Below are 14,173 nucleotides of genomic sequence, written 5' to 3' on the forward strand. Positions count from 1 at the left end.
CATCTTGTATTACTTCTTTATCTGTCATTGTATAAATTCCACATTTATTGTATAATGCTCTGTATACTGTATTGGACATTTAATTGTTATTTATGCACTGGGTCGCTGTTATTATTTTTGAAGTGCTGAAATTTGTGGAATCAATTTGTAGTATCGTGGGAGGAATAAGGGGATGAATATAGAAGTGTGTTTTCAGTGCAGGAAATTTGTGGTAAGTCCTACCCTTAGGGGAGGTGCTGCCGGATTTTCCGTTGGAAGGTTCGGTGGTATTTTCTTGGGATCAGGGCTTGTTTAGGGTTCCGGGGAGGAATTCTGGACGGATCCTGACATATAAAGTATGGTAAGGATGAGTTGTCTTTAGACATAGTGGTGAGTGCCTTGAAATCTAGAGACTTAGAGTTAAAATCTGAAAACAAAGGTGAAGGTCTCAATGTAAGAGGTAGAACTGTCAATAGAAGTTGGGGTCAAAATGACCATAGAAGTAAATCTAGAGACAATTACAGGTCTAAGTCTAGGCCTAGAGGTGAAAAGTGTTTCTATTGTAAGAAAGAAGGCCATTTCATTAAGAGTTGCTTTAAGAAAAAGAGAGATGAAAAACAAAAGAGCCAAGAAAGTGGAGACTTGGCCATAGCCTCCACTGAATCAGACCCAGCAGAGGTTCTTGCTGTCACCTCTGAACAAAATGGCTCTGAATGGGTGCTAGACTCTGGTTGCTCATTCCATATGTGCCTAAGTTTAGGTTGTTTTCAATCCTACACTAAGTGTGATGGTGGTCAGGTGCTTCTAGGTAATAATCTGTCATGCCAAGTTGTTGGTATTGGTGATATTCAGTTACAAATGTATGATGGCACTGTGAAAACACTTTCTTCTATGAGACATGTTCCTAGTTTAAAAAGAAATCTGATTTCTCTTTGAATGCTTGATGATTTTGGTTATTCATGCAAAACTAAAAATGGTGTAATGAAAATTACTAAAGGTGCATATGTTGCCATGAAAGGTGTTAAGAAAAACGGTTTGTATGTTTTACTTGGTAAAACTGTTAATAATTCTAGTAATGCATCTGTTGGGTCTTTTGTGGATAAAACAAACCTATGTCATAATAGGTTGGGTCATATTAGTGAAAAGGGTTTGTATTATTTGAATAAGCAAGGTGTATTTGGCAAGGATATGATCAGCAAGCTTGATTTTTGTGAAAATTTTGTTTTAGGAAAATAACACAGGTTGAGCTTTAACTTAAGCACAAGTAAAGCTAAATTTATGTTAGATTATGTGCATGCTGATTTATGGGGTCCTGCCAAAGTACGAACTCAAAGTGGAAATAGATATTTTTTATCCATTATTGATGATCATTCTAGGAAAGTATGGATTTATGTGTTGAAATCCAGGGATGAAGCTTTTACAAAGTTTAAGGAATGGAAGTTACTTGTTGAAAATCAAACTAATAAACTTGTAAAAGCTTTAAGGACTGATAATGGTTTGGAGTTTTGTAATAATGAGTTTGATATTTTTTGTAAAAACCATGGTATTTTAAGGCATAGGAGAGTAAAGCACATACCACAACAAAATGGTGTAGCTGAAAGGATGAATAGGACATTGCTTAATAAAGTGAGATGTATGCTTGTGTCTTCTGGATTGCCAAATTTATTTTGGGATGAAGCTGTTATGACTACCATGCACTTAATTAATTTGTCTCCATCTACTGTTTTAGAGTTTAAATCACCTGAACATGTTTGGTCTGGAAAGCAACCAGATTATAATAATCTTAGAGTGTTTGGATGTGCTGCTTATGCACACCAATCTGAAGGAAAGCTTGAACCTAGAAGTGTGAAGTGTGTTGTCCTAGGTTATGCTCAAGGTGTCAAGGGATTTAGGCTGTGGGTTAGAGAAAATTCAGGTTTTAAAGTCATAATAAGCAGGGATGTGATATTTGATGAAAATACTATGCCTTGCAGAGTTACTAACCCTGCAGGTACACAATCTGAGCATGAATTGGACAAGAAGCAGCTTGTCTTACCAAATCAGGTGGAGAACCAAGATGGTGATGAGAATGGTCAAGGTGCTGATGAGTTAGAGGGGCAGCCAGTTGATGAAGAGAGTGGATTAATTGAGTCAAGGACACCAACCTCATCATTTTCTGATGAAGATACAGTTGAAGAACAAATGGTACAGCAGTCCCCAAGGTCAAATCAGAAATTATTAGCTTCTCCGGGATATTTGTTAACTAGAGATAGAGCAAAGAGGCAAATCAAACCCAACAAGAGGTACAGCTATGCAAATTATATAGCATATGCCTTGGTTGCATATCAAGACTTGGTAGATAATGAACCAAGGTCTTATATGGAGGCTATGAAGTCTAAGCAAGCACTAAGTGGATGGAAGCCATGAAAGAGGAGATGAATTCACTTCATGAGAACAAAACGTGGGATTTAGTTTCAGCTCCTACAAATTAGAAAATAGTGGATTGCAAGTGGATTTTTAAGGTCAAGGAAGGGATTACAAGTGCTGAACCAGTGAGGTTTAAAGCCAGACTTGTGGCTAAGGGTTTTACACAAGTGAAGGGCATAGATTATAATGAGATCTTCTCTTCAGTTGTGAAGTATACCACAATAAGAATAATTTTGGCCTTAGTAACTCAATTCAATTGGGAATTGGAGCAGCTTGACGTAAAGACAGCCTTTTTACATGGAAGTTTGGAAGAAACTATCTATATGAGACAACTTGAAGGCTTCAAAGTTAAGAAAAAAGGTGGAGAGCTTGTGTGCTTACTTAAGAAGTCATTATATGGTCTCAAACAATCTCCAAGGCAGTGGTACAAGAGATTTGATTCTTTTGTGGTAGAAGCTGGATTTACAAGAAGTGGTTTTGATAGTTGCCTATATTTTAAAGATACTATGAGTGATAGAGCTGTCTATCTTCTCCTTTATGTGGATGATATGTTGGTGGCTGGTCCAAATTTGAAGGTGATACAATCAGTCAAGGAGTTGCTTAAATCTGAATTTGATATGAAGGATCTAGGAGAAGTAAGGAAGATTTTGGGAATTTCGATTGCCAGAGATAGGAGAAAATCATAGATGAAGCTGCTGCAAACTTCTTACTTGCAGAAATGGTTTCAAGATTTGCTATGGATAATGCCAAGGTGGTAAATGTTCCACTTGGAGGACACTTCAAACTTTTAGCTGATCAATGTCCTACTACAGAGCAAGAGAAAGAAGATATGGTAAGAATTCCATACTCCAATGCTGTTGGTTCAGTTATGTACACAATGATTTGTACAAGGCCAGATCTAGCATATGCTGTTAGTGTCCTTAGCCGATATATGGCAAATCCGGGTAAAGCTCATTGGGAGGCTATCAAATAGTTGCTTAGATATGTGAAGCAGACTTTGAATGAGGGATTGATTTACAAAGGTAATCAAGAGAGTGTTGAGCTCAATGGTTATTTAGATTCAAATTATGCAGGAGATAGAGATAAGAGAAGGTCAATTTCAGCTTATGCATTTACTTTGTGTGGAAATTGCATAAGTTGGAAATCACAATTACAACCAGTTGTGGCTTTGTCCATAACAGAGGCTGAGTATATAGCAGCTACTGAAGCTACCAAGGAAGCAATTTGGCTTAAAGGATTGCTAATGGAGTTGAAGGTGCTTGATGGGGAGGTTGTTTTATACTCTGACAGTCAGAGTGCAATTCACTTATGCAAGAATCCTGTCTTCCATGAGAGGTCTAAACATATTCAAGTCAAGTATCACTTCATTCGTGACATGGTAACTCAGCAAGTTTTTAAGTTGGAGAAGATACCAACTGAATTTAATCCCTCTGATATGGGAACTAAGGTCCTGCCCTTGAGCAAGTTCAATGCCTGCAAAAGCTTGCTCAAAGTAGGAGCAGGCTGAATTTGGTGAGAGTTGATGATTGCTGGGATGGTGTTGTTAGTTTCTGCATTTGGCGAATGATTTGAGGATTAGGTGGAGATATGTGAGAAAAATAATCCTCAAATCTGGTCACCAATATATATGTGTTTACAAGCTATTAAAAAGAGAAGAAAGAAGGGAATTTTGCAGGTCCAAAAAGGCATCATTTTACTACAGCAATAATGAAGGGCAAAAAGGATATTTCATAAGTTACTTGCCACGTTGGAGCTGCTGGAGTTAGTTGAACGCACCGTTTCTTGTTTTGGATATATATGTATATTTAGTCTTCTTCTTGCTGGTGCAGATAGAAAAACAAAGAGCAAAAAAGGAAAAAAATTGCAGAACGTGTGTAGCTGTGTGCGAAGAGAGTCCTGTGAGTTTTGAGAGCCATTCTTTCTTGTTTTTCTTTGTGTTCTCAACGTGGGTTTGAGAGAGATCTCTGTGGAGATTGAAGAGTGAATGGGTGTATTGGGAGCTTGGAGATTGGTTTGGGTATTCTTGTGTGAATCCACCATTGATGGTCTGTTATTAAGCTTGTAAACACCATTTTTCTATAGTGCAGAAGCTAAACACTTGAGCAACGAGGACGTAGGTCGATTTTGACCGAACCTCGGTAATTTTGTGTGTTCTTGTTTAGTATTTTCTTTATTGAAGTGAGTTCAAGAATTCTACAACAATGGGACATCCCAAATCCTCAATGTTTGTAAAGAGGTGATACTGCGTATTCCCTCAGGCAATGACGTCAAATTGGGGCATTCCTCTAGATCAATATTTGTAAGTGATGTAAGGTTACTAAACCACTCTGGTATGGCCTTCAAATTCTTACAATAAAAAAATAGAAGTTCCTGTAAGGTAGTAACGTACTGAAGCCCCTCAGGAGGAGTCTCCAGTCATGGAAGACTGATGAATGAGAGAGACACTAGGCTTTTACAGGCTTTCCATGAAATCACTTTAGCATTGGACATGTCAAGCTCATTGCATCGAATAATATACAACTCTCGAAGTGAGACTAGATGTTGAATAATGGGGGACAGATGCTTTAACTTTGAGCACCCATCAAAGCCCAGGCTCCCTAGAGATGTAAGGCTTTTGAACCAATTGGGAAGAAAGTGTAGATCATCATCGATATGACATAGCCACAGATATTTCAAAGTGGACACCAAATGAGAGAAAGAGGAAGCGATAAGTTGTGTAGATGAAGAAGGAGTCAATGATGATGATGATGATGATGATGACGTTTCTTCTGTTGTAATGCTCATCATTGTTCGATGGAATGGCATCCAAGTTGAACTTTCCAGTGTTAGGCGTGTGATAGATGGGGAGAAGGGCAAGAACTTCAGTTTGGGGCAACCCTCAATTCGTGAACCAGAAAGACGAGGAAAATAAAGGAACATGGATGATGATGGCATTGTTGTACTTTCAGAAGTACCATTTGTCACAGTATCTCTCCACCATCCTTTAAGATTAGACAAATCTCCAAGATACAGAACTTCCAAGGATGGCATCAATGATGCCGCTTTTGATGGAGTGAAGAAGTCATCTGAAATATATTCTATAAGAGGCATGTTATACAAATCAAGTTTATTGAGAGAAGGGAACTGATCCAATGGTGGCAGAGTTTGGCATTTGATATAGTTTGACAAAGAAAACCTTACAAGCTTTTTAAGAGAGAAAACCCAACGTGACAACCTCACACCCCCGTAACCTTTTAACTGCAAGCTTTTCATATTTAGGACTGGCTGGAAGCTCTCCAATGTTATTTCATACTCGTCACTGCTAGTACTTCCCATAGTGACTTCAAGATATTTTCTATCATTTGATGAAGACCAATCTAACTCTAAGGAATGAAGATACTGTTTTTCCTTCAAATTTGTTGCCGTACCATCTGTTATTCCGTGTCTCAGATTTAAAATGCAGAGATCTCTTAAGCTATTTAAAGGCATTAGTTCCTTTAGCTCAGCAACATGATCACCACAACCATGCCTTAAGTTTGTCCCTTTACTTAACACAAAATATGATAAGGTTTGAAGATTAGTCAACTGTCCCAGTCCACTTAGCATATGTCTCAAATCCCTCATCCCAACAAACTCAAGGTGCCTGAGGCTTATTAATTTTTTCATATCTCTTGGAAATTCTTTGAATTCACCCAACCCAGACAGCTTCAGAGTCTCCAAGTTCTGTAACTTGGTAATGGAATTAGGCAATGCCTTGATTTTTGTACTAGAAAGATCGAGATATCTTAGATGCCTCAACTTTCCAATGGAATTTGATAATGTCGTTAATCCAGAGTCATGCAGATCCAAAGCATGTAAGAGCTTGAAATTTGAAAAAGTTGCATCACATAACTGCAAACTTTCTCTTAATGCATAACCTTCCCTTTGTCGGCTAGGCAAAAGAACTGTTCGGATACTATTTGCTGTTTGAGACAGAGAAATTGGAATCTGTTGGGATCATTTTAAGGAAAAATTGAATGACAAATGATGAGCTCTTCTGTCAATATCTTTTTTGTCTGATGGTAACATAGCACACTTTGCTCCAACTACTTTTACTGCAAGATCATGCATGAGATCGTGCATCTTACAATAATCTATATTACCAAACTCATCTTCTTCCACTTCTTGAAAAAATGATCTCCAATATAATTCCATAAAATATTCACGGCCCATATCCTCTAGTGATTGATTTGCATCAGATGCCTTAATAAATCCTTGAGCCATCCAAAGCTTGATAAGGTTTTCTACATTAATATAATGATCTTTAGGAAACAAGCTACAATAGGAAAAACAATGTTTCAAATTGGAGGTGAGACAATCATAGCTAAGCTTTAATGTGGGTAAAATATCACCATCATCTTGAGATATCTTCGAAAATTCTGTTTTGTGGAAGGACAACCACTCGGTTTGTCGATCTTTAGAGTACAGCATCCTTCCAATGGTTCTTATGGCAAGAGGAATTCCTTTGCATTTTTTGACAATCTCCTTTCCAATTTGGACGATGCTGGAGTTGTTTGGTTCTTGTCCTTCCACAAATGCCATTTTCTTAAACAAAGACCAAGACTCATCATCATCAAGATTTCCTAAGAGATATGGTTCTAATGTGGTCTTTGCAATCCTTGCAACCACCATACTGCGAGTAGTTACAATTACTCTACTCCCATCTAAGCCATTTGACAATAAATCTTTCAACTTCAACCATAATTTGCGTTTCTCATTCGATAAATCATCAAGAACAAGGAGATATCGTTTTCCATTTATTTTTTCTCGAAGAGACTTTTGCAATAACTCCATCTCACAATTTTCAACTTTCTGATTATTAGATATAGATTTAATAATTTTCTGAACAAGCAATCCAACATCAAAATCTGCATCAGAGACACACACCCACATTTTGAGATCAAAATCTTTTTCGACTTTTTCATCATTGAACACAAGTCGAGCAAGTGTGGTCTTTCCTAGTCCACCATGACCCACTATATTAACAACTGATACATTCTCATTGTCAGATTTCGTATCCAACAAAAGTTGAAGGATTTTCATTCTATCACCCTCCCTCCCAATAACCACTTCTCCTTCAGAGACAAACGAGTGAGTATCCCTCACCACTCTATTATACATTGCTTGAGCCTCTCCGTGGTGTTCCTCCAAATGGAATTGCCTATCATCTCTAATCACAGCTAGTTTCTTCTGAAGAGACTCTATTTTGTGACTCATCTTGTGTCGAAACACAAGTTGATTCGAGGTCGAGAAAAAGGTGCATACCTGCTTGGCTATGTGGGTGTTACTGGTCATCACTTGGCATCGCAAAGCTTCAGTTGAAATCCCATCCACCAAGTCATCAGCTTCACAGACAACATCTTCAAGTCTACTAAGCCATGTTTTGACTTGATCGCTATGGATCTGCTTCTTCTCTGCATTAGCAAGTACAGCTTTGATTGTTAAAATGGTCTCTTCAAGTCCTATAAGCTCTTCATTTACACCCCAAAACAATGCAATTTCTCGCACAGCTTCAAAGCCCAATCTCCCAACGATCCCTTCAGTAATGTTAGAGACAACTGCTTCCATTATTGGTTTCTTGGAATTGTTCTTCAAAATCAATTTGCAGGAGAAAAAAAAACAAAACTATGCTTTGGAAATAAGCAAAGCTTCTTGTTGCTATCTTTTTAGCACTGCTACCTTCGCTTGGCTTCGCTGTCTTCGTTTATTTTGTGGGTCCCGATTCTATGATCAGTCCCTATTTTCTCTATTGTTGTAATGAACTGACTTGCTTTGCTGTCTTGACTTAATGAGCTCTTGATCAATGATCCCGACTCACGAGCTACCTCTACGCTGCCAACCACTTTCTTAATGAGCTCTTGAATGTATATATATACATACATATATATATATACGGAAATTTTATGGTGAGGACAGTCCGCATGAGGACCGCAATATTAGTGACGGTTTTTCATAATATTAACGACGGTTTCTTAGAAAATCATCACCAATACTTCACCAATACTGTGATCCGCATGAGGACCGTCCGCACCATAGACGGACTGTATATATATATATATATATTTTCATTGACTAATTCACACCGCCTTCATGTGACATGGCACAATCCTTTTGGGTGCGGCCGTTTCTTATAGAGCATAAAGTGATGTAAGAGCATTTCTTTCCATGATAAAGAGAACGTCTTTTTAAGAACATCTTAAAAAATATTTAAAACTCTTTGGAGATGCTCTATGCATTCTAAAAGTTTATAGATATTTATATCACAAATAATTAAATAGGCATTTCACCAATAATAATAACAATAATAAGAATAATAATAATTAAACAGGTAGAATAGCGTTTATAACAAATTCTAGTTTTCCGTTCAAAAGCTAGGAAACAGCTTTTCTTTCGCCCAAAACAGCCGTACTTGATTTGGTCACAAGAAAAATGGTGCTTCTTGCAAAATGAATGCAAAATTTGTTCATAGCAAGCAGCCATTGCTAATCCAATTCCTACACACATAAAACCATGTTAAACTGAAAACATCCTCTAACTATGTGCTTTATGGATGTGTACTATATTGTACATATTGATTCATTTCTTTCTTTGTATATTCCTCTTTGTCTTTCCCATTCCTAGGGTAGTAGCTTTTTATGATGTTGTGCGTTTTAAAATGCAATTAAAGTGTAAAGAGTGAGGAAAGGTGTAAGTCTCAAGATAATAAAACACATTATTAGTTTTTTATAATATAAATTTTATATAATCAATATAAGATGTTTGAAAAAAATTTTTAGTCAAATTGAAATGAGAATTGCTTACCACATAATTAATGTTACTGCTGCATCATAATTTATGTACTTATCAATATATTGATAATGAAAACTAATACTTATTGTGCTGGTTGAATTGATAGCAGCTTGCAATCCTAAAAATTTGATTGGCCAAAAGTTAAGGGTTCATGTTAAAGTAGCTTTTGTTTGAAGAGGAGATACGTATTAATGTTTCATTTTCAAATGTAATTATTATTTTTGAAAATTCTGTTTTGTTGAAAACAACCACTCGGTTTCTCGATCTTTGAATTAAAACATCCTTCCTATGGTGCTTATGACAAGAGGATTTCCTCTACATTTTTTCACGATCTCCTTTCCAATCTCGACAGTGTTAAGTTGGCGCCGTTTGGCTCTTGTCCATCCCTAAAAGCCATTTTTTTTAATAAAGACCAAGACCTCATCTTCGTCAAGCTTTCCTAAAACATATGGTTCCATTATGGTCATTGTAATTCTTGCAACCACCATACTATGGGTAATTATGATTATTTTACTCCCATTTGTGCCATTTACCAATAAATTTTTTAAACTCAACCATAATTTGTGGTTTTCATTCCATACACCATCCAATACAAGAAGATAACGCTTTCCACTTATTTTTTTGTCCAAGAGATTTTTGGAAAGGCTCCATCTCATAATTTTCAAGCCTCTCATTACAAGCTGTAGAATTAAGATGATGATTTATTTCTTTGTCCCATTTCTAGGGTAGTTGCTTTTTATAATTTTTTAATGCAATTAAGAGTGTAAAGATTGAGGTAAGATGTAAGTCTCAAGTCAACGAGGTAGTATCGGGTTTTTCACAATATAATTTCTAGTTAATTAATATCAGACAGTGAAAAAAATATTTTTATTCAAAATGGAATGAGAAGTGGTTGCCATATAATTAATGTTACTGCTATATCATAAATTAAAGTATCCTTATCAATAATAGAAACTAGTTAAATTATCAAAAATTCAAAGGGATTATTACAAAACACTTTACCTTACAATAAACTTTTTAGAAGTTATTTGTATTTTCCTTTTTCACATGCACTTCCATTTGAGTTTCTTTTTGTTTGCAATTTATACCCTTTAAACAAAATAGACAAATGGAGTTAAGCTTGCAAGAGAATATAAGAAAAAAAATCTCCAACTGATAAAACGCAGAGTTCCATTGGAAGATTTATTTATTTGTTTATTTTTCTTTCATCGATAGACTTTAAGAAAAACATAGAGTTTTTAATGATAATTCTAGTGCAATGGCTGTTTGTCTGTAAGTTTGTTATAATCTTATGGTTTTCCAAAAAATTATGGATGGAATTAATTTTACATATTATTTTCCTTCGTTTGGAACGCTCGGGAATAAAATTTTTCTCCTTCGGCGAAACAGCAAGGTGAATGCAAAATTTGTTTAATAGCTAGCGTTCATCCCCAGTCTTGATTCGGGAAACGTCTAAGGCCTGCAAAGTAGTAGTAACTAAAGTGTTTATCAAGAAAAATATATATAGGATGTTTCTTGGGAAGAAAGCAAGCTAGTTAGTTAAAAGAAAGAAACAATAGTAATAGTGAAAATAGACATCAAAGAGACAATTTTATTTTGTTTGAATATTTAAAGAATTCTTCGAAGATATTGTATTTCCTCAGATGCATCAGTTTTTTCAAATTTCTTCATCTGTAACAAAAATTGTAGGATAGGAAATGTTTTTTGCATCCAAAATTGGAAAGCTTTGCAATCTTTGTTTGCTAATTAAGCAATATTTACTAGCGGATTGTTCTTATTTGTTTAATATTTTGCCTCTCGTTTCCAATCTTAATTCTTAGTATGAATGAGATTTATTATGACCAAAAAATAGAAAAGAAATACAACTGCATCTTTGTGTTTTGTGGGGGTACCATATTTGGTATCTTTTCAGTATTATATTATTCTAGAATGGAGTGTCAAATATTTCGCTTCTTTACGTGATCCAATTATTTATCACTGTAACAACAAAATGCATTACCTCATTAACCTCATTAGTGATGAAAACAGTAAATAAACAAAATAAAATAAAACAATAAAGTTATGATAGTATTGAAGAAACATATACATCCTTTATCTAGAAGTCCTGATGAATTTTAGTTTTTTTTTACAGTTCAAATAGTTCAAAAACGACTGCACCTTCCGCGTTTTGCATTTTCTTTTTGTTTTGGATTTTTTTTTAATTTTATTTTCTTTTAAAATGATGCCATTTATAGTAAAAATACCCAGCTCTACCCTTTTTGTGATTTTCCTTCCAAGATGGTATGCCAACAATACGATGGTAATTTCATGTATACCAGATACGGATCCCTTGTTCGAGATTTTCGAGATTGCACAGTATGGTTACCGATTGTGCGGCAACAACTCTTTTCACACACACACACACACACAAAAAAAAAAAAAAAAACTTTTCATTGGGATTGCGCAGTATGGTTATTGATTGTGCGCCAACTGCTCTTTCCACGCACACAATCGTAAACTCAAAAAAAAAAATAAATAAATAAAAAATTACTTTTCATTTTCTTCTCTGGACTAGAGACTCTGGTTAAGGCAATTTTTTTCATAATAGATTTTTTACTATTGGTTTCCTTCTTTTAACATCAAATTTGAGGTTTTTCTTCTTTTTCTTCATAGATCGAAAACCAACAACATCTCACCCTCAACAATTCTTTGCTAATGCTTGCACATCTTTTAAATCTACAAAAAAATTTGTATGATTAATAAAGTAGATGGAGAAACGTTGTCATTGCCAGCAGCAGTAGCATCAGGACATTAATGGGACTTTCGATAATCTGCCATTGCTGGAACTTGCTAATTGATGTGTCCAAGTTGGTTTGTTTTCTTTTCTTTTATGAATTTTCCCATGTGGATGGATTCATATTTTCCTGTGAGTGAAACCCAGTTCTATCTTTTTTTTTTTTTTTTTTTTCCCTGTTGCCTCATTACTTTGTCAAGGAATTAGCATTTTGGGTGTAAATTATGATGTTGAGTTTTAATGTTCATTTAGCGAGGAGTACAAAGGGGATGCGGAACTGTCAATTTTCGCTTACGATTGTGATATTATTTTATAATTTCTATTTACTAAATTTTTGTGTGGTTTGTCAAATTTCTATTCTTCTCATGCCCGGCTTTTGAAAGAAAAAATTAAAAATCAGAACAATATATATATATATATATAGAATGTGAATATTTATTATGTCTAAGAGTGTTCTTATATGATTTGTTTTTGATTTTGTTTTGCCTAGAGGGTGCTATAGTAGAGAGACCATATTGTTGACAAAAGTTTCCTAATTCGTATTTAGTTTTCTTTTTATCATTATTTAGTTGATTAGCTATTTTCATATCAGTGTACATTTTTAATCCTTCTTTTTTGATTATTGAGACTATATCGCCATAAGTTAATGAATCGTAGTCTATGTGACCACTATCATTACTTAAGACATTTCTGATTTTTCTAGCAAATAATTGGGGTAGACCATTAATAAATTTTTCTTTCCAAAAAGGTTGATTACTATCATCTCGCATCATGATTCCAGTGGTAAATGTTTGGACATACCATTCAAAATCACTAAGAGTGGGACAGTGTAAATTAGTTAATTGACTATGAATTCTTTCTGTGACGGCGGTAGGGGTTCCTATAAAATGTTTAATGATTGTGGCTAACAAGGTATTGACACCATCAGGGACGCCTTGACCTATTGATTCGTCAAATATGGGGAATCCTTCTTCATCTAATTTGACTGCATGAATGATTTCTGATTTAGATTGATCTGTTAAATGTTTTTCCCACCAGTAGTGTAACGTACCGGTAAAACCTGTGACTAATAATTCAACAATTTCAGGTTGGGGAAGGTTTTGATTAGTAAAATAACTATTAGCAACCATGGACATGTGGTGTTCCAGCCCAATCACCAGGCAATTACGCCACTGGAGAGCTGCTGTGTATGGAGACAATTTCAATCTCCAACACATTAATCAAAAATATTTTTTAGCTAAAGAAAATCAATATACAAAATTATATATTCACAAAGGATTCAGATATGTATGGAATGATGTATTTACATCTTTTCACTACAAAACAATGTATCTAGACCTTGCTGCTATTTACCACAAAATGTTTAAAAAACACAAAATAATCAACAGAGATATTGCAAGAATCACAAATCAAGAATCAGATGAAGACATCGACATCGATCCAGATGAAGATGATGACTACCAGTATGATAATGAAGAAAATCACAATATCAACAACATACTGGAAGCATAAAGACAAAATCAACAGAAGAAATATATATGTATATATATATATATATATATATGTATATAATCACGTATGAGGACTAGAAGGATGAGAAAAAAGTGAAAATTTTGAAGTTAAAATCCTTTTCTTGGGCGATCAGGAAAATTGGATGGAGTATTTTCTTCCTTTGTTTTTTGTTTTTTTTTTTTTTTTTTGGGGTAATGGGAGTATTTTCTTTCTTGTTTGTTCGAATGGATTACAATTATCGGATAGAACGCAATGTTGAGATTCATCCTTATCCTCTGAGGAAGAAGTTTGTAGTTACTAGATTATTGGAATGAGTCAACCAATTGACTTCTTCAATGTTTCATTATTATTTATTTATTTATTGCCTTCTGCCCACTGCCAACCTCGACAGTGGTGGGGAATTTAGCAGGAATGGCTGTTGCCATCTTGATTGCTACCTATGTCACTCAATTGTTTCATTGTTTTTTTTTCTTTTTTTTTTTTTGGCCCTAAGCTGAATTGTTTCATTGTTAACATTAAAAGTATATGGGTTTTTAATTCATATACTACTAAAGTTGGAATTAGATTTATAGCAGGGTTATGAGTAGTATGAGAGATTAATATTTTTTAAATAGAAATGTATCGGTCAAAGTGTCCGCTCTCTTGCTTTACTAGGTCTGATATTCAAATAGAAAAGTATAAAAAACATAAAAACAA

At 35.0% G+C, this 14,173-nt stretch overlaps 1 protein-coding gene across 1 annotated transcript; it reads right to left on the reverse strand.

Moving 5' to 3' along the window:
* Positions 1–4,800: 4,800 nt before the first annotated feature.
* On the reverse strand, positions 4,801–7,971 carry LOC132799602 (disease resistance protein RGA2-like). Its single transcript, XM_060811893.1, has 2 exons — positions 6,454–7,971; positions 4,801–6,351 (listed from the first exon to the last, which is right to left on the reverse strand). The coding sequence occupies exons 1-2, from the start codon at positions 7,969–7,971 to the stop codon at positions 4,801–4,803; spliced, it is 3,069 nt and encodes a 1,022-aa protein (XP_060667876.1).
* Positions 7,972–14,173: the final 6,202 nt, after the last annotated feature.

This window comes from Ziziphus jujuba, chromosome 10 (assembly GCF_031755915.1).
Source record: "Ziziphus jujuba cultivar Dongzao chromosome 10, ASM3175591v1".
NCBI lineage: Eukaryota > Viridiplantae > Streptophyta > Magnoliopsida > Rosales > Rhamnaceae > Ziziphus > Ziziphus jujuba.